Source organism: Pygoscelis adeliae, unplaced genomic scaffold (assembly GCF_000699105.1).
Source record: "Pygoscelis adeliae isolate BGI_AS28 unplaced genomic scaffold, ASM69910v1 Scaffold113, whole genome shotgun sequence".
Lineage (NCBI taxonomy): Eukaryota > Metazoa > Chordata > Aves > Sphenisciformes > Spheniscidae > Pygoscelis > Pygoscelis adeliae.
This window is the reverse complement of record NW_008825108.1, coordinates 2,128,598-2,155,131: the sequence shown is the minus strand read 5'-3', so window position 1 is coordinate 2,155,131 and position 26,534 is coordinate 2,128,598. Positions and strand designations below refer to the sequence as shown.

The 26,534-nt window shown below is 37.0% G+C and overlaps 1 protein-coding gene across 1 annotated transcript in view; it reads left to right on the top strand.

Annotated features, from left to right (window-relative positions):
- The window catches only part of OTOGL (otogelin-like), a 99,142-nt gene extending 74,244 nt beyond the window's left edge, over positions 1-24,898 (top strand). Inside the window, exons 39-57 of the mRNA XM_009327658.1 lie at positions 2,111-2,134; positions 2,263-2,355; positions 3,019-3,208; positions 5,495-5,709; positions 7,591-7,732; positions 8,074-8,259; positions 8,748-8,960; positions 9,891-9,995; positions 10,302-10,409; positions 10,777-10,878; positions 12,158-12,262; positions 12,353-12,393; positions 13,387-13,450; positions 14,398-14,576; positions 14,920-15,024; positions 15,799-15,918; positions 17,871-17,916; positions 22,050-22,129; positions 24,698-24,898. Coding sequence (XP_009325933.1) covers positions 2,111-2,134; positions 2,263-2,355; positions 3,019-3,208; positions 5,495-5,709; positions 7,591-7,732; positions 8,074-8,259; positions 8,748-8,960; positions 9,891-9,995; positions 10,302-10,409; positions 10,777-10,878; positions 12,158-12,262; positions 12,353-12,393; positions 13,387-13,450; positions 14,398-14,576; positions 14,920-15,024; positions 15,799-15,918; positions 17,871-17,916; positions 22,050-22,129; positions 24,698-24,898 — 2,319 coding nt within the window. The remainder of the gene's footprint in view (positions 1-2,110; positions 2,135-2,262; positions 2,356-3,018; positions 3,209-5,494; positions 5,710-7,590; positions 7,733-8,073; positions 8,260-8,747; positions 8,961-9,890; positions 9,996-10,301; positions 10,410-10,776; positions 10,879-12,157; positions 12,263-12,352; positions 12,394-13,386; positions 13,451-14,397; positions 14,577-14,919; positions 15,025-15,798; positions 15,919-17,870; positions 17,917-22,049; positions 22,130-24,697) is intronic.
- Positions 24,899-26,534: the final 1,636 nt, after the last annotated feature.

Below are 26,534 nucleotides of genomic sequence, written 5' to 3'. Positions count from 1 at the left end.
TCCCCTGAGCCTCCTTTTCTCCAGGCTAAACAACCCCAGCTCCCTCAGCCGCTCCTCATAAGCCTTGTTCTCCAGACCCCTCACCAGCTTCGTTGCCCTTCTCTGGACACGCTCCAGCACCTCAATGTCCTTCTTGTAGTGAGGGGCCCAAAACTGAATACAGTATTTGAGGTGCGGCCTCACCAGTGCCGAGTACAGGGGCAAGATCACTTCCCTACTCCTGCTGGCCACACTATTTCTGATACAGGCCAGGATGTCGTTGGATGACCAAAAATGTCCTGGAATAGGGAACCATGGGATTTATTTGAGGGGGACTGTTCTCATCAAAAAGTCATTTCAGCTTTTGGTCAGTGTAAGCCTTGTCCTTGCAGACCTGGAAACTTCTAGGCAGGTAGGAGTTTCTCCTGTCTTATTTTTCAGTATATCCAGTCTTTTCAGCTTCAGTGAGGAGATATATTCACTATGACATATTAACAGAGCATTTGATTCCAGTTAAGCTGTTGTCATTCTGCTATTCTCATGTCCACAGCATCAGCAGAAGACTTCATTTGTTAGTTCTCTCTTGTGTGGCAAAAGGTATGGAATATAATTTGCAAGTTAGATTGAAATTTGTCCTTTAGCTATAACTGCTGTATAGCTGGGTGTGAGTTCTGAGCCTTTGTGCACATCCAGTGCACTTAAGTCATTAATTCTCGGGATGGTCCAGAAATTCCCCGTGAAGTTATCTGCATAGTTGAGATAATGGACTGGCTTGAGACAAGTTTATTGACTGAACTCCTAGTCATCTTCCAACAAAGCATTTGACTAATTTGCAGAGGAACTCTCCAGGTCAGAATTTCAAACTGTCCCTAAGATTTTCCCAGGTGAATGCTGTGCCCAGACCAGTCTGTATGTTCAATGTGTTGATTGACACCCTGGGTGGAAAATCTGGCCCTTTCAGAAACTCCCAAGATGGCTCCTTTCCAGCTCGTCTTGTAGAGGAGCGTCACATTTGCTAATTTCCACTCCACGGGGGCCTTCCCAGCCAGGACTGCTGGCAAATGATTGAAAGTGGCTTGGTGAGCACTTCCGCCAGCTCCCTCATCACCCTTGGGTGGATCCCATCTGGCCCCATAGACTTGTGAGCATCCAGGTGGCGTAGCAGGTCGTTGACCGCTTCCTCTTGGATTATGGGGGGTTCATCCTGCTCGCCATCCCTGTCTTCCAGCTCAGGGGGCCGAGTACCTTGAGGATAACCGGTCTGCCTGCTAAAGACTGAGGCAAAGAAGGCATTAAGTACCTCAGCCTTTTCCTCATCCTCGGTGACAATGTTCCCCCCCGCATCCAATAAAGGATGGAGATTCTCCTTGGCTCTCTTCTTATCATTAATATATTTGTAAAAACTTTTTTTGTTGTCTTTAACGACAGCGGCCAGGTTGAGTTCTAGCTGGGCTTTTGCCTTTCTCATTTCCTCTCTGAATCTCTGAATCTCGTGATGCTGGTAATGAGTCACTCTCAATGTTAAAGCTCTTTAGTTAAAAGCTAGCTGAGGTATGGTATATACAAGCTGCAATCTTGTGCAGAAAGATGACTTGTTAAAATAGCAGTTTTAGCTTTTGCCTTTCTCATTTCCTCTCTGAATCTCTGAATCTCGTGATGCTGGTAATGAGTCACTCTCAATGTTAAAGCTCTTTAGTTAAAAGCTAGCTGAGGTATGGTATATACAAGCTGCAATCTTGTGCAGAAAGATGACTTGTTAAAATAGCAGTTTTACCAAAGTTAGGGCAGGGGATTTTATTGGCATGACCATTGTATTTCTATGTATTTTTAATTCAACTTGTTCAGGTCATTGTGTTCTCTTTTCTGTATTATTTTCCACATAAACCCCTTTCATTTAAATCTTTAACAAGTAAATCAAGTTTCTAAAAATAGTTCATAGAAAGGTGCACTACATTAGCTGGGAAATGTGTATTTTTTTATTATTTGTAAGGAATATACTAACTTAGTTTAATTATGAAGCTGATGTAGAAGAACTGCTTCAAACACAAAGAAAGCAGTCAACTTATTTTTGCCAAATAAGAATGCTGCTGATTATCATTGCACTTCTAATCTATTTTTTAATGTTTTCCAGAGTGCAAATTCAATAAGAAAACTAGTGAGTACTTTCTTCTTTTACTAATTATAAAATACTAATATTACACGTATTGAAAAAATTCGATATAGCACTGGTACAGAATTAGAAAAACAATAGTAACTAAACTTGTTTGTCACTTTTCTTTCAAGGTTCCCCCTGCAAGCACTTCAGGGCTCTGTTTTAAGAAACTAAATGTAACAACACGCACATATAAATTACTTATCAATCGTTTAGCAAGAAAAGTAAGTATATATCACCAGTGCATGGCATGTGTACACTTAAAAGATAACTGGAGAGCTATTCTGTTGTAGAATGCAATAGATCAGACTTACAGTGAAGGTACTACAGGATTAACTTTTGCGGTTCGGGTTCCTGGTAATTCATGGTGTGCTAGAAGCAAAAAATATACATTTCTGATACCATGTTTCACTTATATGTCATTTATCCAAAATGACACTTCAAAGTTCTTTTGAAATTTTAAAGAAGCTGAAGAAGTCATTTATACTTGAGACTATATTTCCAGCTAACCTAGAACTGAACAGAAATGTTCAAGACATGATAAATACTTAAGCTGCCTTTCCTGCTAGTCAATAACAGGTCAGAACAGATAACTTTGAATAATTGGGATGAGGTTTTTTTTGTTGTTTTATCATGCGACGTGTGATAAATAAGATTTATTGCTTCCTTAATTAAAAAGATTTCTGTATCATTATTTTTTCTCATGCCTACTTCATTTGCAGTTATGGGAAATGGCACTGACGAGAAGCTCTGTGATTTAAGCACTGTGACTGTTATTGCATGTGGCAGAGGCTGTAAAAAATACCTTTTGCTATAAGATGTAAAGACAGATGAAATACATCTTCGCAATCTGTTTTTATCCCTAAAATGTATTTGGTTTATTTTAGGTAGTAGTGGATTCTGTAATTCAATCATTACCATTTTCAAAAGAAGGACTGAGTATTCAGGATACTGGTGCAATGTATGTCGTTAATACCCCGGCTGGTATTAGCATCAAGTGGGCTCACATTACAGGCATCATAGATATACAGTATGGATTGCACTCTAACACACCAATGAAGACAGAAGGACTTTGTGGTGAGGCTATGGTGGCAATTTTTTTCTTATTTAATAACTACCCATTTAAGATTTACATCTCCCTTTTGTGTCTGTGACCTGCTGTCCCTATAGATCTCCTTGTGACTCCCATTAACTACACTGATAATCCTATTTGAGGTGGTCTTGTGAAATTCTATTAATTAATAATAATAAATCAATAATTCTGTTTCAAAGCACTGCTTGCTAATAAAGTAATTTTCAGAGCAAGTAATGATCAATACATTGTATCTAATTAACTTTTAAAAAATGTACTCATCTCTGCCTGCATTTAAGAATATTGTTGCAGTCAAGTAGAGAAAAGGGGAAAGTTTTCAATGGAGAAGTGGCTGCTGAAGAAGTTCAGGTAGTGACAGTATATTTCAGTGATTATGGGGGAAAAGAATAACTGTCAGATGTTAGCAGTGGCAGCTTATCTCTATGCAAATACTGATAAAAGGTGTATCTTGGGAAAGGTCCAAGTCCCCTGAGGATGGTGAATCCAAATTCAGACCTCTTAAGGTTGGATCTAGAGTCCAAAACTGTGCTGAGGTGTCTCAGGCTTAAATTACAATGATGATAGTAAATTTAGCATATTTCAGGCCTCCCTGGTAGCCTTTTTATAACTCTGCCAATATGAATTATATGGAAAAGTTTAAGCAGGTATTTTAGAGTTATTTTAATTCTACCATAAATGTTCATTTTCTGGTGCATTGTAATTTTACAGAATCTACCCCATATTGAACAGGAAAATGAACTTTTATAATCTTTTAAACTGCTTTTAGTTTTAGAAACAAATGAAACAAATCAGATATAGTTTAAATATACATATAAAAAAATCAAATGTTTCAAATCAATTGCTATATCCTGCTTGAACAAAAGGAAAGTTCTCCTAGACCTACTGAGAGAAGGTGAATGCTGGCCCTGGCAGGTACTGCATCTTTTCCCACTATCACGCCGTCTTCTCTATGCATGCTGGAAAAGATTGGGATGAGGTGAGGTCAAATGTAAGAAGGATTATAGAATTGTTACTCTTTGTACCATGAAAATAGAGAAAGAGGAAGACTATGCAGACAACTCCAACCTCTGCTGTAAAGTGTTGCTCTACCTGATATTTTGCAGTGAAGTCTGAAGCCTTCTTTAGTGCTTCTTTCCTGTTCTATGCCATTTGTTCCTGTCTGGGATTCTCCTCTCCTCTCCTTCTCCTACTGAAAATTGTAGGACTATGTGGTAAATTGGCTTTATTTTTAAAGCTGTATTGATTCTGCAATTCTGTAATGCCAGCACAGTTTGTGGGATGGCATTAGGACACCAGCAAGAAGCAGAAGTGTTAAGAATACTGGAAAGCGGTGCTACTGTCAAATGCTTCTTATCATGCAAATACCATCTTCTGTATTTCTCCATGCTGCCTGAGAGAATGGCAGAGCCTGTGACGCCAGGCTAGCCCAGTTCTAACAAGGGACCCTGGAGGGTATCAGGATGCGGGTGCGGGGCTGGAAGCATGAAGGCAAGGACTTAGGGTGTGGGTAGAAATGCAGAAGGAAAGTGAAAAAAGGATATAGGAACTTTGGCTGATCAGTCCCTGGGATGTAAAACACTATTATGAAGATAAAAATTTTGGCATTAGTGACTTGTTATGTGCATATAGGAAGTATATGTTTTCACTGATGAATTAACTGAATACATACAATAATGAATTCAGGTAGCCAGTGGATGTCAGGGGTTTCTGTGGGGCACTTTCTTCAGTGGTTTTGTATTAATAAATTGAGTTAGAAAAATATTTTCTCTAGAGAAAGCAATCTGCTCAGCAAAAGATTCCTTTGATAACTTCTTGCATTCAGAATGTTCAATTAAGTTTCAATACAGTGTCAAATCATCAGCGACATGCAGTTAATTTGAAAGCCATCTACATTGACTCCCATGGAGCCAATTGCTATTGAGTAGAATGAGATCAGAATGTGGTGCCATGTCAGTGAATTTGCTACACTCGACAGCACATTTTGGTAGCAGTTTTTCTCAAAAGTTAATTAATTGTTGGGAAAAGTATCATTACTTGTATCGTGTGGTCTGCTTGTTTTGCTAAGCCGTTGAGCGGACAACTAAAATCACAAGTAGAAAGTTGGAACTACAGTGGACATATAGCTGCTTTCATTTATAAATTCAGATGACTAAGTCTCACAGGTGAGCCTGATGCAATGTTAATCTTACCTTACCAAGTGTACGTTTCTTTCCCAAAGGAAGTAATGTGGCATGGTTTTTTGTGCTTTGAATGTGATGCTTTGTCTCCAGGGGTGTGTAATGGAGACCCTACTGATGACCTGAAAATGCAAAACAGGACCATAATTACAAATATGGAGGAAATTGAAGTGTTCATTAAGAGTTGGGAAATTGAGAAATCAGTTGATGCAACAACCAGGAGGCCAGTAAGAAACTGTACTGAAGATAACTGCACATACTGTATGGAACTGTTAAACAGAAGCATTTTCATCCCTTGTCACAAGAAAGTGAGTACGAAGATCAGAGACATTCCAGGTGCAAATTAAATAAAAGATGTATAGTTAAGAAAAGAGTGAGAGACATATGCATATTTTTTATGTTTTGCTTATTTTCATGAGTTGACAACTGGATGGGTGGCTTTAATACCTCTGTCATGTTGGCTTTAATACTTTTGTCATGTTGTCCATTGTAAACACACATCTATATGGATCCCTATGCTATTATGCTGTTTCTTAAATTAGTGAGTAGGCAAAGCTCAAAGGAGAGAAACCAGATCATCATCTCAACACAAACGCATTCCAAAAGAGTTATTTTTAATAAATGCTTGGCACGGATCACTAGAACTGAAAGCCTCATGCTTCTGCTGCATACAACAGCAACTCATGCGGTTTGAGACTAATCTGACTAAAGAAATTTCTAGTTAAACAAATTTTGCCATAGTCACTATCACATTGACAATCTGGTAGCATTTCTTACAGAAATCATCATTTGTTTCTGGACACCGTACTTTCTGCAGGGAATATAGCTGTAGCATGCAGACTACCACTAGAGGTGGGTAGTGCAGCACAGCTGCTTCCCGGAATGGGAAATGAGGAAGCTCCAAATCTCTGAGGTCTGACACACTTTTCCCACTTAATTCAAAATAAAAAGGATTAATTACTCAAGTGGCCCTTTCTTTCTCAGAGATAGATGTGTCCAGATTCCTGATTTACTTCTTGCTGTTCTGTCTTTCCACCCTCAGTTTGCATTGTGTTACTCTTCAGCTTTCATCACAGACAAATGCTGTTAAAGGTATTGCAGGCAGCTGAGCCCCTTCCTTCAAACTCCCAAGGCCTCTCCTCACTTTCCCCAGGTAGAAGAAAATGGAGGGAGCTCTTCTGAAAGGAAGGCGTTAAAGAGATTTTTTAAAAAAAAAAAAGATTAATAGATATTTGCCACAGAAACTTAATGGGAGGGAGCAGTGGTAAGCAGTTTGGAATCGAGAAAGGAGAGTAGCACCAGTGGGTAGCAGGACGCTTTTCATAATTGTTTTAACACATCTCTTTTTAAAACAATCAAAGGGAATCTGAATGGTCAGAAGTCCTACTTCACAAATGTTTCCAGGAGAACTCTCATAGCCTTAGATACAATGCAATTGCATCTTTTCCTGGTTTATAGCAAAACCTGACATAGCATCAAAATTGCCAAGCACTTGGTTCATCCATTATGAAATTTGTTTTCTTTTGTATACCCGATGGTGGCAGAGCCAGAGTGGATGGAGTGTATTGTGTGCTTCACAGGCATGAAGCAACTGAACAAGGATAGGTAAGAGTCATCAGTGTAATGAACTTTATGGCAGAAGTAAGCGAGTGCTTGAAGATTTGCTGAAACCACAGGGAGAGCTGGGCTGCAGCACAGTAGTGAACAGGCAGAATGAAACAAAATCTGATTTTTTTCCACCTTGCTATAGCTTACACAAAGAAGAACAACAGAAATAAGATAGATTGGACCACCTGCATTTAGACCAAGTAACATAGGCTATCGGATCCTATAGACACAGAAACAGAGCACTGAGTAATAATTCATTCACATCAGGAATTTATGGAAGGTGTAGCAGCAATGTTTATCTGAGATTGTTGACTTTTAGCTGACAGGGCTAAACTGCAAAAGTTCTTATAAGTAGTGTGACAGTCTCATTAGGACTGTGTTCTATGCCTACTAATGAGCACAAAAAATTCTGGCAGTTTGAGTTCTGCAGAATGAGTGTTCTGAAAAAAATGGTATTTTTTACCTTAGACACCACTTGTGATTTTTTCCCTTGCAGCTGTATTATTTCTCGTAATTAATGATTTATTTTAATTACAGAAAGCTCTTCTACTTGTTAATTCTCAATTACAATATCTTCCTAGGTGTCACCACAGGAGTTTTGTGAGAAGATGTGGATCAACAGTACTTATTTTTGGAATTATGAGTGTGATGCACTTTCTGCATATGTAGCTTTATGCAACAAGCACAACATCTGCATTAAATGGAGGACACCTGATTACTGTTGTAAGCAGACAGCCATGTTCTATAACCCAATGTGGCTTTATACTGCTGCAGTGTTTAGTGAGGAGTTAAAAATACATTTCTTTCTATTGTTATTGGAATTACCATCTCATTCTATCACAGCATTAGTAAATCAGGGTACAAGTTCTCAAGATATATTGTTTTAGTCAAAGTGTGATGAATCAGTTTTGATCTTGATTGAATGAGTGGCTTGCCTGAGGTACCATTAAAAATATAAATGTATGCTTTCTATGATGCACTCACTTGTTCTTACTACCTGTTTATCCAATGAAATGCTGAAAGAGTAACAGCAGCACTCAGTGTCCTATTTTTATGACTTGCAGCATTGAGTTGTCCTGAGGGCAAGGAATACCAGCCTTGTGTGCAACCCTGTGAAGCCAAGACATGCTTGAATAAATGGTTCTATGAAGATTCTCCCTGTTCCTATTTAAGGGAAGACTGTGTGTGTAAAAATGGCACTATTCTGCATAGAACAGATTCTGACCTCTGTATACCAGAAGAAAAATGTAGTAAGTGCAGCAGGACAGAGTGGTTTTGCAGATACGCTAATATTAACTGCAGCTCAGTGTAAGCAATGCTTAAGTTCTGTGTCAGTCCTCAGTAAGTGTGAACAGCTCCCTTCAACAGAGCCTAGCTTTATCTCAAGCTACAGCAGTTTGTGCTTTCAGTCCACATGGATTCAAGACCCAGTGCTGATGTCCTTCTGTTGGGGAAAAATGATGGTCATTCTTCCGTAGCTCCCAGGCTTTCTTTCCTGGAGTACTCAGGAAGGAATAGCATGGGCAGGTTCTTTCCCTTGCACTCAGTATTTATTTTCACCCATAGTGAAGCATTTGTTCATTTGGGGGTTTTAAGGTCATCATTTTTTCTTGGATTCCTTGACCATAATGCTCCACAGCACTCTTATTTTATGCAATAATTTTATGCCATTCATAGTTGCTTGCAGGAAATCTGCGCTCTCTACTTGTTGAAGGGATATAATGTTTTTTTCTCTCAGCATGTACAGATAACAAAGGACAACCCCGCTCTGCTGGGGAGATCTGGAATGGGTCCATAAGAGGCTGTTGCATGTACAACTGTTTAGGAAATGGAAGCGTTGTTGCTGTAGAACCTGAATGCAATGAGGATCCACCACCAGTCTGTGAAAGGGAAGGGGAAGTTATCGTCCACGTCATCGAAGAGAGAGCTTGCTGTCCAAAGAAAGTTTGTGGTATGTACCACACTTGTTTTCAGTAACAGAAGTATAAGGTAAGCGCTTGACATTCACTGGCAGATGACAATCTTCAGGCAGGGTTCAAGATAACATTTTTCAGAAGTGATTTTTGGGTACTTGTGGCTGGTTGAGCCAGCAAAACAGGCTTCTTTTCTTTCTAAGAACGACTCACTAAAATAATTTGTTTTTCTTAGGAGTCCACTAGTGAAACAAAACTTCTGTTAAAAATGAATTGTTAAGCTCTTGGGTGGAATTTCAAAAGAAATTGATAGATACTCGATGATAGAAGTACCTTGGTAATTGGGGAAGTCATCAGAGCCTGTTTGCTTTTCTTATTAGTGCTTTGGTGTCAAGAGCAGTATCCTCTGACCTACCACTGTTTCCCAGAAGCAGTATTCTGTGACCTGATCACTGAATACTAATATTCTGTCTAGCCATGGTTGTTAGAAAAAGGAATAAGCTTATTGTTCCTAAAACGTTGAGCAAAAGATACTTATTTCTTCATAACATCTTCAAGGAAAACAAGAACAAATGGTCCAGCTGATACGGTGGTTTTGCTCATTAGTTAGATACCTGTAACCAACACTTGTATGTTGTCCAACAACCAACAACCAAGTATTGTCAACTTGTTTAGGGAATATTTTCACTGGGACATTTTAGCTGGCTTCATGTGTAGGAAGCAGAGCAAGTAAATACCTGCTTTAAGAGGGATATAACTGTGCTTGCACAGTGCCACAGGAATGGAGCTATACCAGCCCTTAGGTTGAGCTCGGACATCTATATGATGGTACGGAGTGCCCCTTAAGCTGACTTGGGCTGCTCTTAGTTTGTGGATCTCTATACTAGATCGTATAAATATCTTGAGCTCTAGGCCTTGCACTTGTATCTGTTCAAATATGTCAAAACTGATTGTTTTTTATCCCACAGAATGTAACACATCATTGTGTGACACCATTATTCCAACATGCAAACCCAGTGAAAAATTAGTGGTAGGCTACCACCCCCTGTCCTGCTGTCCACAGTACCGATGTGGTAAGGGAAATACACCAACACAGTTACTGGGACATTTTCCACACCTGTATTATGTGTTGTAAGAAAATTTGCCTTACAAGTTGTTTTGATTGTTAACAGAACGGGACATTGTAAATAGCACCAGGCAATGATGTATTTTTTTTCACACTCTCCAATATTTTTTTGTGTTTGTGTTTTGTGTCACTTTTGATTTTCAGTCAATTTGGGGTATTTCGTTTTACTAAGGAGATGAAGAATATCTTTTCTTTACCTTTTTAGTATTGCTCCTGTGACTCTTTAAAATACTGTTTATTTCATATCCTACAGAATGTGATCCTTCAGTTTGTTTCAATGCTTCCCAGCCGGACTGCAGAGAAGATCAATTTATTGTTGAAGCAAAATGGGAAGATCCCTGTTGTTTCTCTTATCTCTGTGGTAAGAAGCCTCTAATATTTTTATGGATAACTAAGGAATAGTTAAGTATTTACAAAAACAGTCTATAGTTCTAAACCTAGTAACTTAAGCCAGGAATTCTTGGAGAGTTCAGTGGGACTTCACACAGGTCAGGCTGACTGGGGCATGAATTATTCTTGGGGTTTGGGATCTTTTATTTCCAACATAATTTTGAACATCATACTTGAACTTCGTTATGTTTTTCTATTTGAATATCAATCCATAAAAGCTCTGTTATCCAAGTAACAAACATAATATGATCTGTTACATAATCTATTAAATAGAATTCACATGTGCTAACTTTTCAGTACTTAAAACCTTATAAATGTCTTATTTTTTTTTAATTTAGTTTGTGAATCCTGTATTGAGCCTGTTCCCTTGTGTAATGAAGGGGAAATTCTCACTGTAGACCTTAATACCACACATTACTGTTGTCCGCATTACTACTGCGGTGAGTATAACTGTTGTCAGTTCAATACGTTACCAGATTTAGTAAAAATGACAGATGGTGTGTGTATGTGGAGATTTTTTTGATTCATCATTTAGGGTGGGCTTCAGATAGAGATTAAGATATCTAAATGAGTGTGTCTGCATTTGAGGTAGGTTCAAAGTTCTTGGTATACTCAGTGGTGGTCTAACCTACTCAGTCAATGGAGTCTGGAGAGGTTATTTAGTTCACCAGACAGTATGTAGCTACTTTCAGGGTGACCTAAATACCGATATATTAATGCGGAACTGAATCCCATCCTTGGAGTATAAATATACAATTGTTTATCTATTAAAACGCCTGTAATAAAACAGCTTCCATGTTGTTGTTCCTCTGTTGTACCATTCATTAGTGTTTAGGCAGTTTCTTTGCACTGTTAGCTTTTAGGGGAAGGAGTAGGCCAAGGGTTTCAAATACTGCTGAGTTGACTACTATTCAAACAAGGACCAGTCAGAAGAAAAATATTTGCAGTGTAACACAGTCACTTTGTTAGCCTTATAAAACACAGAAATTGTGTTGTGTGTTCTTAACCAATGTTTATAAGCATAACTGCTTAATTTAGATCAGTGGAGTGTTCCTGCATTAACTCTTGTCCTATTACAGTCTTCGGGTAATTTCAATTAATTAAATTGTCTTCCAGTAAGTTTGGAGCTTAGTGATTTTTACTTCAGGTGGTTCCACATTTTGGTCTTTTCCTTTTCCTAGTACTTGCACCCAGGTGAAAGTTTCTGCGAAGGCTTTTGTCACTGTTTTTGCCAACTTCTAGCAGCTAGACAGTTAGTATGTGGTCTTTTTTCAGAGTCCCAGTAAGCCTCCTCTGGTCAGACAGGCAAATATTCTCTTATTAGAGTCATCCCAGGAGGGCAGTTGCTCTCTGTTATCTTACAGAAATGTGCTTTACAACAAAGCCGAGATTTAAAAAACCATGTTTTTCCAAAAGCTGTGATTTTAGTTGTCTTTGGTACTTGTTATCGGCTTGAGTCACTCTGAAGTAGGAAGAACATTAAATGATTGCTGTGTGGTGTTTTCTGAAAATTTAAACTTGTTCTAAGGCAACTAAGAGCACTTTTGAAAATCTTGGGGGTTTTTTCAGTTCCAAGTATAATTGAGATGCTTAAGAAACACAATAAAAATTTACAAAAAATGTCATTATTTTTAGAATAGTTTATTAAGAGAAATATAAGCTGGAAAATTCAAAGGAAATTTGAGTAAATTCTCATACCTGTCTTTTCCCCCTATTTAGTTTGTGACGAAAATCTCTGTTCTGAGCCTCCTATGAATTGCACAGATGACATGATACTTGTGAAGGAAAAACCACCTGGGCAGTGTTGTCCAGAATGGCACTGTGGTAATTATAACTTTACTCCTTAGTCACTGCTGTTAACAAAAGCTAACAATTAGCTAACTGACTAATACGCTTTTCTTGTTCTCTTCTCAGAATGTGGCTGTGAAAACGCTACTATGCTGACCTGTAAATTGGTAAGCACTGTCCTTTAGATATTTTTATTAGTAGTGTTCAGCCCTCTTACCCCTCCCTTTCCATTCCTTGTTTCAATTAGTTGTAAAGGATGGTAAGGCTGAACAGAGACAGGCTGGGACTCTGCCTTCCAGTCCCCAGCTCGAGCATGTAACTCCATCAAGTTTCTGCACAGTGTTGGCCACTATTCCCGGGGGAAATTTCACTTTGTGTGTTTTAAGATGTCAAAAGAAGCAAAGGAACTGTAATATTATCCTGTTCAATGTTGAGTTGAAACAATAACTGGGAAGTTTTTCCACTTAAATAATTCCTAATTGTTTTTAATAATTAATGAGGAATGAGCTTTATGATCATATGTATCATCTGGAGAAATGTGTTATTTTGTTAATCATTTATGCTTTTGATTAAAATGATTTAACATTATTGAATTTAACTGGTATGAGAAGTCATAAATATTTTGCTCCTCACATACTCTCTCGTAATAGGGACTGTGATCTGGAGAATAATTATGAGTGAATGTTTGAACTCCCATTATTACCATAGTGACAGGGATATTTTCCCTATCAAATGCCTGTAGCTTGTCCTTCTCTTCCCCATCTGTGAAGACTGCATAACGTAAAATCTAAACAGGAGCTGCAAATTTGAATAGTTTTCACCTATTTTTTGGAAGAAAATTCATAGAAGGCAGTCTTTTGCTAATGTGTTTATTATTGAAATAACTTTGTATCTCAGGAAAAATTGCTGTTTAGCCACTTTGCTGTTTATATGCGTTTCTAGAGAAAATACTGTGCTTTGCTCCTGTTTAAAGAGATAAATACATTGAACAACTCTGAATGTACTACTGTTTCTTGAGTACATTGCAATTTTTCTCTTTTATGAAAGCAGGGGTGGAAGTGATGAAAGTAATATTTTACATTTTTAGAGAAAAACTGTCTGTTTAGCACTACATTTAATTGTGCATGACTTTGCAAACTCTTTTATCTTTCTATACTCAGGGAGAAGTTAAAAAAATAGATAGTAGCATTTCCAGTGCTTGTGGATGCACTCACTACATTTGTGGTAACTTTTTCATATTCCTATCTGTTTTGTTTTAGTTTTTAGTAAAAAGGGCATGCAAAGAACCATAATAACCTTCTCAAACGTAACCACTCTTTTATCTTGATTTCACGTGTGTCTACCTAGTTATGCAATTATGCTCTCTCTTCTGAATAAGATGCTTTGTCTGCTAACCCATCCATTTTGTGTCTGTTCTGGTGGGGCATAAGAGGGTCGTGAAACTGCCCACGCTTTCAGAGACAGGTAGTGTCTCTCTGTAAGAGGCAGATAGGAAGCAGGCTGTGAACCTTAGTGTGAGCGGTGCGACTGCTCCTAGTCCACTATCGAGCACAAATGAGATGACATTTCACACCACAGCAACAGACCTGTCCAGCCAGCACGAGGGTAGGTGCCCAGTCTTAAGATCAGACCTCTGCTCCCTTCCCTCACTCAGCTACCCCTGTAGACTAGATTTCAGCTGTACTGTGCATGGGGGTACTTGAGGCATGCTGCAATCCTGACTGCAGCCCAGGCTAAACTGCCTCCGGGAGCAAAGCACACACAGTACAGTTTGAGTATATTACTGTCCCACAGGTAATTGTAGACATATTATTTTAATTGACAGAAAGGCTACATTTTGTGATGTACAGAATAATTCCTATAGTGTACTTACCCCAATGTTAAATATTAGAACTCTTTAAAAAATAAGAACAACAGATTTTTTTTTAACTTCCATAGAATCAACACTATCAATTTTAGGCAGTTTTGCATGTTGTAGCATTTTCTTAAGCTGAATTATACCACCTCCCCCCCTTGTTTGGTAATTAAAACCACAAACCAATCAAATCCAAAAGTTAGAAAACTTTTGCGGAGCATAGGACTTTGCCCTACTTTTGTCTTCACAGCGATTCTGTTAATTTGCTTGATGAATTTTTCTTTCCTCTGGTAACATTTATTTATTTTGGTATTAGAGAAGGATGATGTGTGCATCTTCCAGGAGGTCACAGTACTGAATCCTGGACAGTCAGTGATTCAGTACTTGGATGGAGACCTTTGTTACACTGTACAGTGTTTACAAGAAAAAGATCAGAACACAGGATACAATGCCATGCATTTTACAATGGTGAACTGTTCCCAGCAATGTGAAGCTGTGAGTATTCTTAAAATATGGGAATGATGCAATTTGTGAGCACAACTACACCATTAAGAGAAAAGTCAAAATGAAGACTTTTGCTAGTCCTGTTTGCTCAACAGGAACTTGAGAACTTAACAGTGATGATGTATATCTTGTGTCTCCAGGATTATTCTGAGAGGCAATTTCTAGTAGCATAAACATATCCATCCATCCATCCATCCATCCATCCATCCATCCATCCATCCATCCGTATATTGTTTCTCTCGGCATTTTTAGTTTCAGAAATCAATGAATTTTCATATACTGTATGTTTAAAAAATACTTGTATTTTTCTTTTTTTGCTTTACTTCCTTTCCAGCATCAAATATATATGCCTTCCTCCAGTCACCATACTTGTTGTGGTACCTGTCAAAACGTGTCCTGCTCTTTTCATACTGAGAATGGAACACTAATTGTGTATGAGGTAAAGCCTCTGGACAGAGATAGAAAATAACTATAACGATATGATAAACAGGTGTCTGACAGTCACTTCTTAGTTAACTCATGCTGTGAGCCTTGCTTCATACCTCCTTACTGCTGGTTATGTACTTAGGGACTATTTATGGTATATGATAGGAAAAAAGTGTGTTTATTTAAAGACCTGCTATTTCACACTAGGTGAATTCCTTATTTCATTTTATTGGTTGTAATATTTTCTACAAAGATATGCGAATGCCATCATTTACTTAACTCTGGATATGCTCTAAGTGCAGGGTAGGGTTCAAATTGTAACTCTAAGTCATATACTGTGATTTAGATGAGTTGGGAGCTTCCGACTCAACATCAGGACTCCTAAGTCCCCCTCTTCCAAGGGCCATTCTTCTCCTCATTCTGGTTTCTACAGAAAGGAAGTGTGCAACCTGAAGCACTGGGGTTCAGGATCCTGATGGTGTGTTCCAGCATCCACATAACAAGGAAATTTAGACGTGGCCATGACTTGGTTCATGCTTCCCATTGCTCTTGAAGCAAAAGAAACTATTGGACTTTTTTTCTAGCACAGAGCCCTTTTGTTCTGAATTAGGACACCCATGCTGAGCAGCATGCTGGAGAGTAGAGCTGCCTACGGGTGGTCTGCAACAAACTTTCCACTCCAGTAGGTAATACAGCATAAGGGCACCACTTTTACTGACATTTGGGGTTGGAGATAAAGCTGAAATGTTTTGTCTTTCCTGACAATGGTTTTGTTTTATATATTCAGGAAGGAAGCACCTGGAGCTCCAACTGCACCAACTACAAGTGTGCAAAGACTGCTGTGGGGGCCATCATATTGGGATCGAGTGTTGTCTGCCCCCCTTTTAATGACACTGAGTGTACAAAGGTTTGTACTTTAGGTGAGGTAAGTGACAGTAACTGATCTGGAGTTTGGCTTACTCTTGACAACGCAGGCATACCTCATGCTCTTTCTTTAAACTAAAAAAGTGGTAGGTAAAAACACGTAAGTGAACAATTTACAGTCTTGTTTTCTGTGTTCCTGTTTGCTTTTTGACTGGCAAAATGTCTCTGAGGAGTATGAATGTTTTGGGTCTTAATGATGAGTGATTTTAAAGTATTGTGGAATTGGAATCACGCTTGACATACCACTATATAAAGTGCTATGTCTTACTTTAGTTTGGAATAACACTTTGCCAAGTTTGTAGTACACATACACTAAATAAATTGGATCAAGCAATTCAGAAATGCTGCATATAAAAGTGGGCTATATTAAAAATTCCTTAGGCTGTGCAAAGATTAGAAAGATGACAGAGTATATATAAACTTTATTATCTCTTAAACTAAACTTTGTATAGCGTAACAAACAATATCTATCATACAAGAAAGGGTATCTACCTACATCATATATCTAAAAATGTAAATTTGGCATACCCGTATAAACTGGTTTGAAGAATGTGGATGCTTCATGTATATTACATGTTTGTTTACAATTTTGATTTCTAATTTAATACTTCTCCAGCTTTATAATACTTCTTATAATTCTTGCACTTTCAGTACACCATATATTTAGTATAAGCTACAAATAAATATACATGTAGAGAGGGTAAGTACCATTTCTGCCTTGACTACAGGTTATAAATTTAGCACAAGTCCTACTTATCCATTGCGTTTGTTTAAAAAAGTCCTTATTTCTTTCAATTCTGAAGAAGGAATTCTATCTAAAATTAATGCCTGTTCTACTTTGACTTTATGCTCGAGTTTCGTCCTTGGAACCCTTTTGTCACTGTCTATTAGGATCTTTCCTTAGTAATAATGGTTAAGTTTTTAAAGAAAGGAGCCCTAAAATTAACTTCCTGAATCAGTCTGACCTGTTTTTCAGAGATGCTGAGTGTAGACTTGAACCAGTAGCTGAGGAGAAAGTTCTTCTGACTGGCAGCTCGGGATAATTCAGGAATATGGATTTAAGAGGCTGAGTTTAAGTGCTCATTTAAGAAGTTCTTGAACAACTCGTTCAGTAATTTTTCTGTAATGAGATAAAAAATGCATGCTAGCATGAAAAGACGGAAGCTGAAAAATGTCTTTTGTCTGTTGTTATTGTAAGAGTGCTATTTATGTTCCGCTGCCTGCTTGATATGCAGTTCTAGGCTATGCAGTAAAATTGTGGGTGCGTGTTTCTTACTTGCACCGATTCTGACAGATTCTGACACCCTCTCCCCCCCTGCCCCCACTCTCTTTGAAATTCAAAAGAACATTTTCTTCACTTTCATACATTTTTACTTTCTAGCTAACAAGCAACTTTAGAAGAAATCAATAACAAAGACTATAACTGAGAAAGAGAATTGAGCACACCAATAGTTCTGAAATTCTGCAGTTAATGTTCTCTTTCAAAAATGTGTATATATACATATATATATTTAATGTTGTAAAGAGCTACTTATTAAGTATTAATTTTCTCCTCAGCATATGATCAGTGTAAATCCTTTTACATCACCAGCAAAGTTGTATACATGAATTTTAAAAACTATCCTAATAAATCTCAGTGGTGGGGAAATAGATGGTAGTGGATGATATAAAAAGATGCTTATAGAAACTAAGTGGCTTATTCAAAGGAGACTAGATCAGATCAGATAAGCAGTGACGAGTTCATTTTCAATGTCAAAGGCCGTAAAGAATTTGTGAACCAAACCTTCAGCTGATCATATCTGTGTAATTCTCTTGATTTCAGCGATACTATTTTTTATTAGTTGGATACCTTCAAAACATGGAATGTCTTGAGATACAATTCACCTTTGCATTGGGCACAGTCTTTTTTGATATATTCTCCTTTTATTTTCCTAGAATGGAGGAATTGTGCAGACATATAACGATGGCTGCTGCAAGACCTGTAAGTGATGAAGGCTGCAATATGTGCTAGTTTGGCTTTGGTTTTGGAGGCCTTGTTTTTTAACCTCAGTTGCTGGGACATAAAGAAGGAAAAAGCATGCAGTCCCCCCACAAATCACATAAAATTGTTATAGTTACCTAACTACTCCTATTGAAAGGTCTTGCTTCATTTGGCTGCTGACTTGGTGATTCTTAACATTATTGTTCTGGAGTATAACTAAATCTCTCCAAATATAACCTGTGGAAGATGAAAAGTTATCTCAATTAAAACAATGAAAACATTCTTTTTATTGCTAAGCTGACTCTAAAATACTGCCTGTATGATTTTCACAAGAGAAGATAAGGATTTTGCCCCCCTAAAATTGATTCCTAATTCGATGACATTTTGAAATACGTCTCCAAACTTACCAATTTATTCTGTACCACTAGTATGTATTTTCTAGGGCCAAAATACTGGAATACTTTTTTTTTTTAAATCCCAAATGAGGAAAAATTATAGTAATACTGATGTTAGCAACCCCTATATAAAATTGACTTTTTAATATCTGGGAATACGTTCACATTTTCTGAGTGTGTAACTTTAAAATGTGATGAATTGTGATGCAAGCTTATATAAAGGTTTCATAATTTATGCAATTTTAAAAGTCAATTGAGAACAAACTGATTTTCTCTGCAGTTTTGACTAGGAAAGGTTTTATTACCAAGATATATAATTATGTATACATTAAAATAAAACACTGTTGTGTAAAACTAATTGTGTAGAGCAAGAACTTGTTGAATGCCACAGAAAATCCTCCGCCCTCTTTTTTGGCCTATGTTGTGTTCAACATTAGAGTTATATATATAACATATATATATAAAAATAACATATATATAAGCAAATTAGTCTTTGGAATTTTTTTAGACGAACCTTTACTTAGTAATATTGAATAGGAAGTCACAGACTTATAACCATACATTGCACAGTTATTAAATAAAATTCAGAAGTGCAATGTATTTTAAATAATTTGGTGATATAAGGGGAAATATTCATATTTATCAAATACAGAAAAATACTAGTTTCCAAGTTATGCAAAGCTTTGAAAGTGAACTGCAAGTATTGCTGTTCTATTGTATCCAAAACATAGAAAATAAAAGCTATTTTAATGCAACAGAATACTTTTTTTTGGAATGAGAATCAGCAGAGAAAAGTAACACACCAGAATTGTGCTAAAATCTTATTAATCAATACTCTTTCTCTAATGAGATAAGCTATGTTGAAAAATATTTAACTAACCCCCCCCCAAATTAGGTTGGCTCTATTTAGAAAATTATTCTAAAGAATTAATGGCTACTGGTTTTCCGTTGACCGGGAAGATTTATAAATTTGGCCGTATTCTGTGGCCTCGGGAAAGGCATCGTTATACTTCAGAAATACTTGCTGAGGTGGCTGCTAAAAAACCCGATAGAGTTCATACAATTACACGCTATTTTATTGTTATTTTGTTTTATTTTTAACTAAAAGCATGTGCCCTGTGGTGAAGCAGTTAAAAAGAGTACTTATAAATAGAGCTTGCAACACCTTGGGGTTTTAATGGGAACAAATAATCTTTCTCAAAGAGCTTGATTCAATGCATGCAAAGTGAATGCATATATTTAATTCTTACCTTGCCATAGAGAGACTCATTGCAAAAGTTTGGTTTACAAGGAAGCATCATTCCAGTTTTGTGTTAATCAGGAGAGTAATAAAGTTTAGGCCATCTTTAGTGAGACTTGAAGCAGCTGCAGAGTTTCTAAATTTGGAAGACTAACAGGAAAGCTCATCATCTTTTGCTGAAGAAAAATGGCATTTGGCAGTGTAAGAATTAATGAAATCTCATTTATGTAAAAATGTTTTTATTTCATGAGAAACTTATATTCCTAATGATTCTGCCAGGTTCTGGATTGGGTCTATTACCCTTTGCCATTAGTCCAGTAGTGCCTACTGATAGTATTAATTGTGAACCAGGTATTACTTTTAATAATGTATTTTCTTTTTTTAAAAATAGTGTAAGCACTGCTTGATATACGCGTATAGCTGTCATCACCATTAAATATTACCACGCAGTTAATGGTATTGGGCCTGATACTGAGAGATGCTGATCCCCTGTTGGCCTCCCAGATCAGTGGTTTTCTAAAGCCTGGTTAGGGTTCACTGCTCAGCACCTGTCAGAATTAGGTTCATCCATTTATGGTATATGCTGCTGATGGTTCCTCCTCCTGTTCATTTCTGAAATTGGTTTTAATACATGAACTTACTGTACAAGGTAGTTGTAATAAGAAACGTTACTTTAAATGACATCATCATCCTGAACACTGTTACCAAGAGATTCTAAATCTGATCCCAGGTCTCTGAATTTAATGACTGAACTGTTTTTGCCTTAAAATAGAGCAAGAGTGTGCATTACTGTCCGGTCTCACCTCTGCAGATATGGATCTATGCTGTATTTCTTCTTTGTCACAAATAACATGTTTTACAAAATTATGAAAATGTCGGGGGGGGGAAACCATACAATTCAACGACGCATTAATAAATACTTTTTACACCAGAAATTACAGAATGTTACAGAACTGTTGCATTATGATCATAATTCTTTGGTTTTAAGGATAGGTAAGTCACAGAAACTCCTTACTCAAGGAGCGAGTAAAAAAAGCACCCGTGGTACTGAATGCAGATCTTCTTGACCGTTGAAGGTGGGAGAGAGAAAAGTATAGCAGCAGAGTTTTCATTAGACATCAGCACCTGATGCGCTGAAACGTCATCTATCTCTCTATATGACTTGTAGAAGTACAAAGATTGCGTTGTCTACACATATTCATGCTGGCAAGCGCTTTCTGATGGAAATATCACAGGACTTCTTTTTCTTAAGTGTTGCTGAGGAAGCAAAACCAAGATGCTGTAGGCTAACAGCTTCGATCGTACAGTGATCTGCTAGTTCAGTAACAGAATCTTGTTTGATCCTGCAATGCACAGATTAAAATCTAGCTGTACTCTGCAGCCAGCCTAATTTTTAAATACCCGCTGGAGCTGTGGTTGCAGAATATCTTGGTTACTCAGAGCTCATTTATCTTATAAAAGTGCTTACAAGCTTCTGGGGAACAGAAAAGGTGTTCTTTTTGTGTACACCCAACCATGAAGGCATGTGCTGAAGGTGGAGAAACTCCGCTGGATAGTGCTTATTATTTTATATGCTGGATGTCCAGAATGGTTGCGTAGCAAAACTAACAGATGATTTTGATGGGTAGTGAAATACGAGATCTAAATAACTGCTGTTACACAGATAGTAATAACAGTCTGATATGGAGTGCAGCATGAAAGATCGTACGTTTAATTGTTTCAGTATTATATTATGATTTTTATTATGTTAAAAATGGCTTTGCACTGTACAGCTTTATTTTTCAAATAAAATAAAAAACCTCCTATCAATATCTCCCAGAATGTACTTAAAAATGCAGTATTTCCCTAATCCTAGATCCATATGCCGACTCAGTGCTACGTGCTTCAGTTCTGGCGGTAAAAACTGCACTACATTTAGCAAATACATGCATGTCTCTCAAAGCTTCCTTGAAGGACAACTTTCTCAAAAATATATTGAAATTATATTCTATTTGAATTGTAAACATTCAAAATAGCATCAAGGTTATAATCACATTCACAGATTTACCTTTTCAAATCTTAAGTTCTGAAAATTTTCTAAAATGCAGAATCAAAATCTTATTTACATTCAATATTCCTATTAAAACAGAATTAATCCCAATACCATTCAAAATTACTTGAGACATATTTTTTCTAATTGCTTATATTTGCCTTGCCATATGTGCAATTTAAAATCATATTAATATTTTAATATTTATAAAATCTGTATAGCTTAATGGGCCACCTGATGCCTCATATGTGCCAGCTATAAAAACGATAATTCTGCACAGGAAGTATTTATTAATATATGAGGTTTTTTTCCTAAAAAAATATTTAATTATGGAAGTAATAATTTCAGCATGTACATTAATGAAAGCAAAGTATAATTATTAAAATTATTTTAATAGTTTCACTTTTTTAGTAGCAAACACAGTACAAAAAGTGTATTGATTCAGTATGCATTTTCTGTATTTTATCAGGCAAAAAGGAAGAAAGAATTTGCCAGAAAATGACGATCAGGACAACCATAAGAAAAAATGACTGTATAAGTCAAAGCCCGGTAAGCATGAAAGACCTGTGTTTGATGCTCGGCCTATGGCACACCAAATCAAGTATTAAGAAGTAGGTTATAGCTATCAACAAGCAACAAAAAATGCTGCTACCTTCTCAAAAGCAGACCTTTGACCCTAGGAATGTTATCCTACTTGTAAATGGAGTAAAATTAGCTGTTCCTATGGCTGAAAGACTGAGCCCTCCTACCTGGAAAAACATCTGGCTTCAAATGAAAAGTACACAGCATAATTGCTCATAACTAACAAAGGCATTGAACTCTTCACCATGAAATAACATCCCACTCTAAAAGAGGAGTAGAAATGCTTCTGCTTAGGATGTGATGCATTCCTCTTTGAAGACCTTTACTCTCTGGCTGCCTTTCTCCTTCACGTAGCATGTGTCGCCATATCATAAATTCATGATCCCATTTATTTATGGGTCTGCTTAAGATCTTATTTCTCAGCTTTGGTGTAGCCCCATCTACAAAACGCAGGACATCTCCGATCAGCAAATGTGCTTCTCATGTAGCACTTAAAGGAGAAGCAATTGACACAGCATCTTGAGACTTCCAAAAGGCCTCTGATAAGATTCTGTTGAAGAATCTAAACAGTCATAAGGGAAGAGGCAAAATATCATCACAGATTGAAAGCTGAGAAAGTTAATTCCCATCCTGATAGAAGGTCAACAGTGAGATGCCCAAAGTTTAATAGTAGAGTAAGAGTGTGTGGTCTATTTATTTACAGAAGAAGGGTTGGTAATGAAGGAGTATAAATATGTAGATGAAATCTGTTATTTGCCATAGTTAAGAGGAGAGAAGACTGTGGAGAGCTTCACAGTTACTTCAACAACCTAGGTTGAGGGACAGCAATATGACAAAATAAAGACATGGTATCGACTAAAGCAAAGAATATTAAAAAGATTTAGTCAAACCTCATAGGTTTTTAAGCTAGCTAAAGGAGACCTTGCCCTTGCATCCACTTCTGTGAAAACCTCTGTTAAATGCTCCCCTGCAGACAGAAAGGCTAACTAAGAGTTATGACATTTAGGGAATAGGACAGGGAGTGGAAACAAACTCATTCTAGTATCTCTTATGAGCCAATGGTGCAGTACTATTGAGGGTGCTCTGTGCAGTTATGGTCCCTCTACATTGCTGCAGAACTAGAGAGGGTTCAGAGAGGAGCAACGAGAATGTTGGCCAGGTCATTCCATGAATGGCACAACAAATGAAGCCTTCCTTTTTATGACTTTCTATTGTAGATTCTTTATCTTTCCTTCCCCCTCTACGCACCTTCCAAAAAGACCTACTGCATCCCACCTCCATCCGTATTACAACCCCCTTTTCCCCAGTATCCTCTTGTTCCCCATTTCCTTGATGGCTGCCCACCCTTCCCACAGTCCAGATTCCCTCACCCTTCACCCAGAACTACCTCCAGATTTTCATGTCCTCAAATTCTCTATTCATATCCTTAGCTCCACTTCCTTTCCTCGCCAGCTCCCCCACTGCAAAACCCCTGGCACTCTATTTCAATCACGTGATTTTGGCCCATCAAATGGTGGTATCTGCTATGGCTGGTTTCGAACTACATATGTGTTCTTTGGCCACATTAATGCTGTCAAACTTTGGATAGGGCTGAGTTGGATTACATTTAATTAATTAATAACGGAGATTATTAGTGCTTAGGAGAAGGTAATTTTTTTTTCCCTGTCAAATTTCAGGAAAGCTGTCAGAGTAACCTTTTGGTCTAACTTGTTTGGATACGGCCCATTTGTTCACAGGCTGTTTGGAAGGGAGTGGCTCAAAGCAGCTTTCATATGCCTCACTTGCATAAGAAATCAGATTTAAAACTATCACAAAAAGAACTAGATCTAGTATGGCTGTTCTCGATTTCCCAGCATGTCAACTCTGCTTAAGTTTTAATTAAAAAGTATCAGTTTCTTTTCTGTCAGAGTATCAGCTAAGACGACTCTTCACATAACATAATAGTGAGAGAAAGCTTTGCTCTGCTGAAGTCTGGAGCCCAAATAATTTTATAGCCAATCTCTGCCCTTGCTGGTTTGTTACTGCATCTACTTTTTGGATATATTTGTTACAGTGGTAACACAGCTAATATTGGTGTGCCCTTAGTCACAAGCAGTATGAATAAGAAAGGGAAAAGCTTTTGCACTGATATGCTTTTCCTCTTGAACCTTCAAGGAGAAGGATAGACTTTCCTTCATTTTGCTTAGAAGAATTTAACTTTTCAGCAGTGAACATGAAAAGAACATGGATTTATCTATGCTGTTTTGAAGTTATTAATTTGTAAACTAGGGATTCAATTTTGGTATCAATCGCACAACATTTTGCTCAAGGTTAAGACAGAATACATGATTAAACAACCAAAAAAAAGTTCAATTAAAAAATTTATCAAGAATGCGTCTACACTTAGAATGAATGAATTTTAGAAGATAAAATAATTTTTAAGACCAAAGTCCTTTTCAAATGTAAAAATGGATTTTAATCACAAAGAAGTTTGAAATGTAGTATCTTTATAACAAATTCTGAGATGCCTAACTTCAGTTCTTCTTTTACTTGTAGATAAATGTTGCTTCTTGTGATGGAAAATGCCCATCTGCAACAATTTTCAATGTCAATATTGACAGCCATTTAAGATTCTGTAAATGTTGTCGAGAAAATGGAACACGTAATCTGACTGTGCCACTATACTGCTCAGGAAATGGCACTGAAATTACATACGTCATTCAAGAGCCTATAGACTGCTCATGCCAATGGAACTGAACATTACCGTGGATAGGATTTCATCTGAAGAATTGAAAAGAGTTTCCTTTCACCGGACTCTATTTTTTGACCTTGGATGGCTATAGTATGGTGGGGGGGGTGTGGGGCAGGATGTCCTCAATTATGCTTTATAATGCAACTTCTCACAAATTTAGTAAAGGTGATGTTGTACGCTGTTCTTCAAATTTTCTTTTTAAATTTTGGCATGTAAAGAAAGAAAAATATAAATCCTTTAGAACAAGGTATAATTTGGCCATCATTTATTTCTACTCAGTGGCTTTCCAATGAGCTGTTGAAAGCTGGTTAACGTCTGTGTTTCCAGTGTTTTAAAATTTTGGATTGTGGCTACCAATCAAAGTTCAGAATTTCTCAATGGTTCTTTTCCTTTTACTTAGAAACTTCCAGTTAAGAATCATCACTGGTCCCATGTTTAAATGGGAAAGAAGAATATTAGGGTTTTGAGAATGACTGAATTAATTTATTAAAAAAATAGGGGGTTCAACTGAAACATTTTTTATCTTGCTGAAAGGTCTATCTTTTGTCCATTAAGCTGTTGTCAATGACCGGACTCTGCTCACGCTGTAAGTTGCTGAGAAACACAACGACTGTGGTCTGTAAGTACCTGTAGTAAATGTCCAGAGCATACTGTAGAATCATAATAATGTCTTTAAACCTTTGACATTTATTTAATTTTGATATATATTATAAATATGAAGCATGACTAGGCAGAGGCTGAAGAGTTCAAGCTTTTGTGTCTTTATTAAAAGTATCTAAAAGCTGTTTCTGATATGAAGGATTCTATTTTATATGCATTTCTCAGTTTTCACAAATAAGAAATTGGCTGTCTACTAGCTGCAGAATAAGATTCTATGTGTGTATATATATTTATTAAAAAAACAGGATACTGCACATTTTAACTATTCATAATGGGTTTCTTCCTTTGTTTTCCAGTTTGAAGATTCATGTTTAGTATAGTTTTATAAAATACATAAAAATTGGTTCATTTTTTAAAAATATTGAGATTTGGACTATTGACTGAATTTAGGATTCAAAATTTTTGAGTCCAGGAAAAAACCAAACAGGTAAAATATAAGTTACGAAGGGCTTAGGTGAGCTATTCATGTTCAGTCAGGCTGTGAATGTCCATGATTCAGCACCTTAAGCTGAATATGCTCTCCCTTTTACTAAACATACTACATAATCTTATCTTAAAAACTAAGGATACAATTTTAGGCTTGTTTTTAGAAGATTACTTTGCTTTATAAACTCACTGAATGAAACTAGTTTAAATGATGACAGTGGGAGCTTTGCCATTGACCTCAGTGTGGCCAGTATTTTCCTTATCATGGAAATTGTTTCAGAATTAAAAATCTTGTCTAAAAGTCTGAAAACTTTTTGACAAACAGTTTTTATTTCAAGCTGTCATCATTTAATTACAAAAAGGTTGGATTATCACATTGGTTTATACAATGAAAAATAAGCAATATAAAATTTAAAAAACTTAAAATCCAGGGCTATTTTGCTACTTTGTGTGACAAATCTTTAAACTTTTGCTGTATTCAGTTTGATGGCTTATAAAGAAAACTAGCATATATAGTAATAATAAGACTGTCATGTACTCATCCATCTCCTTAAA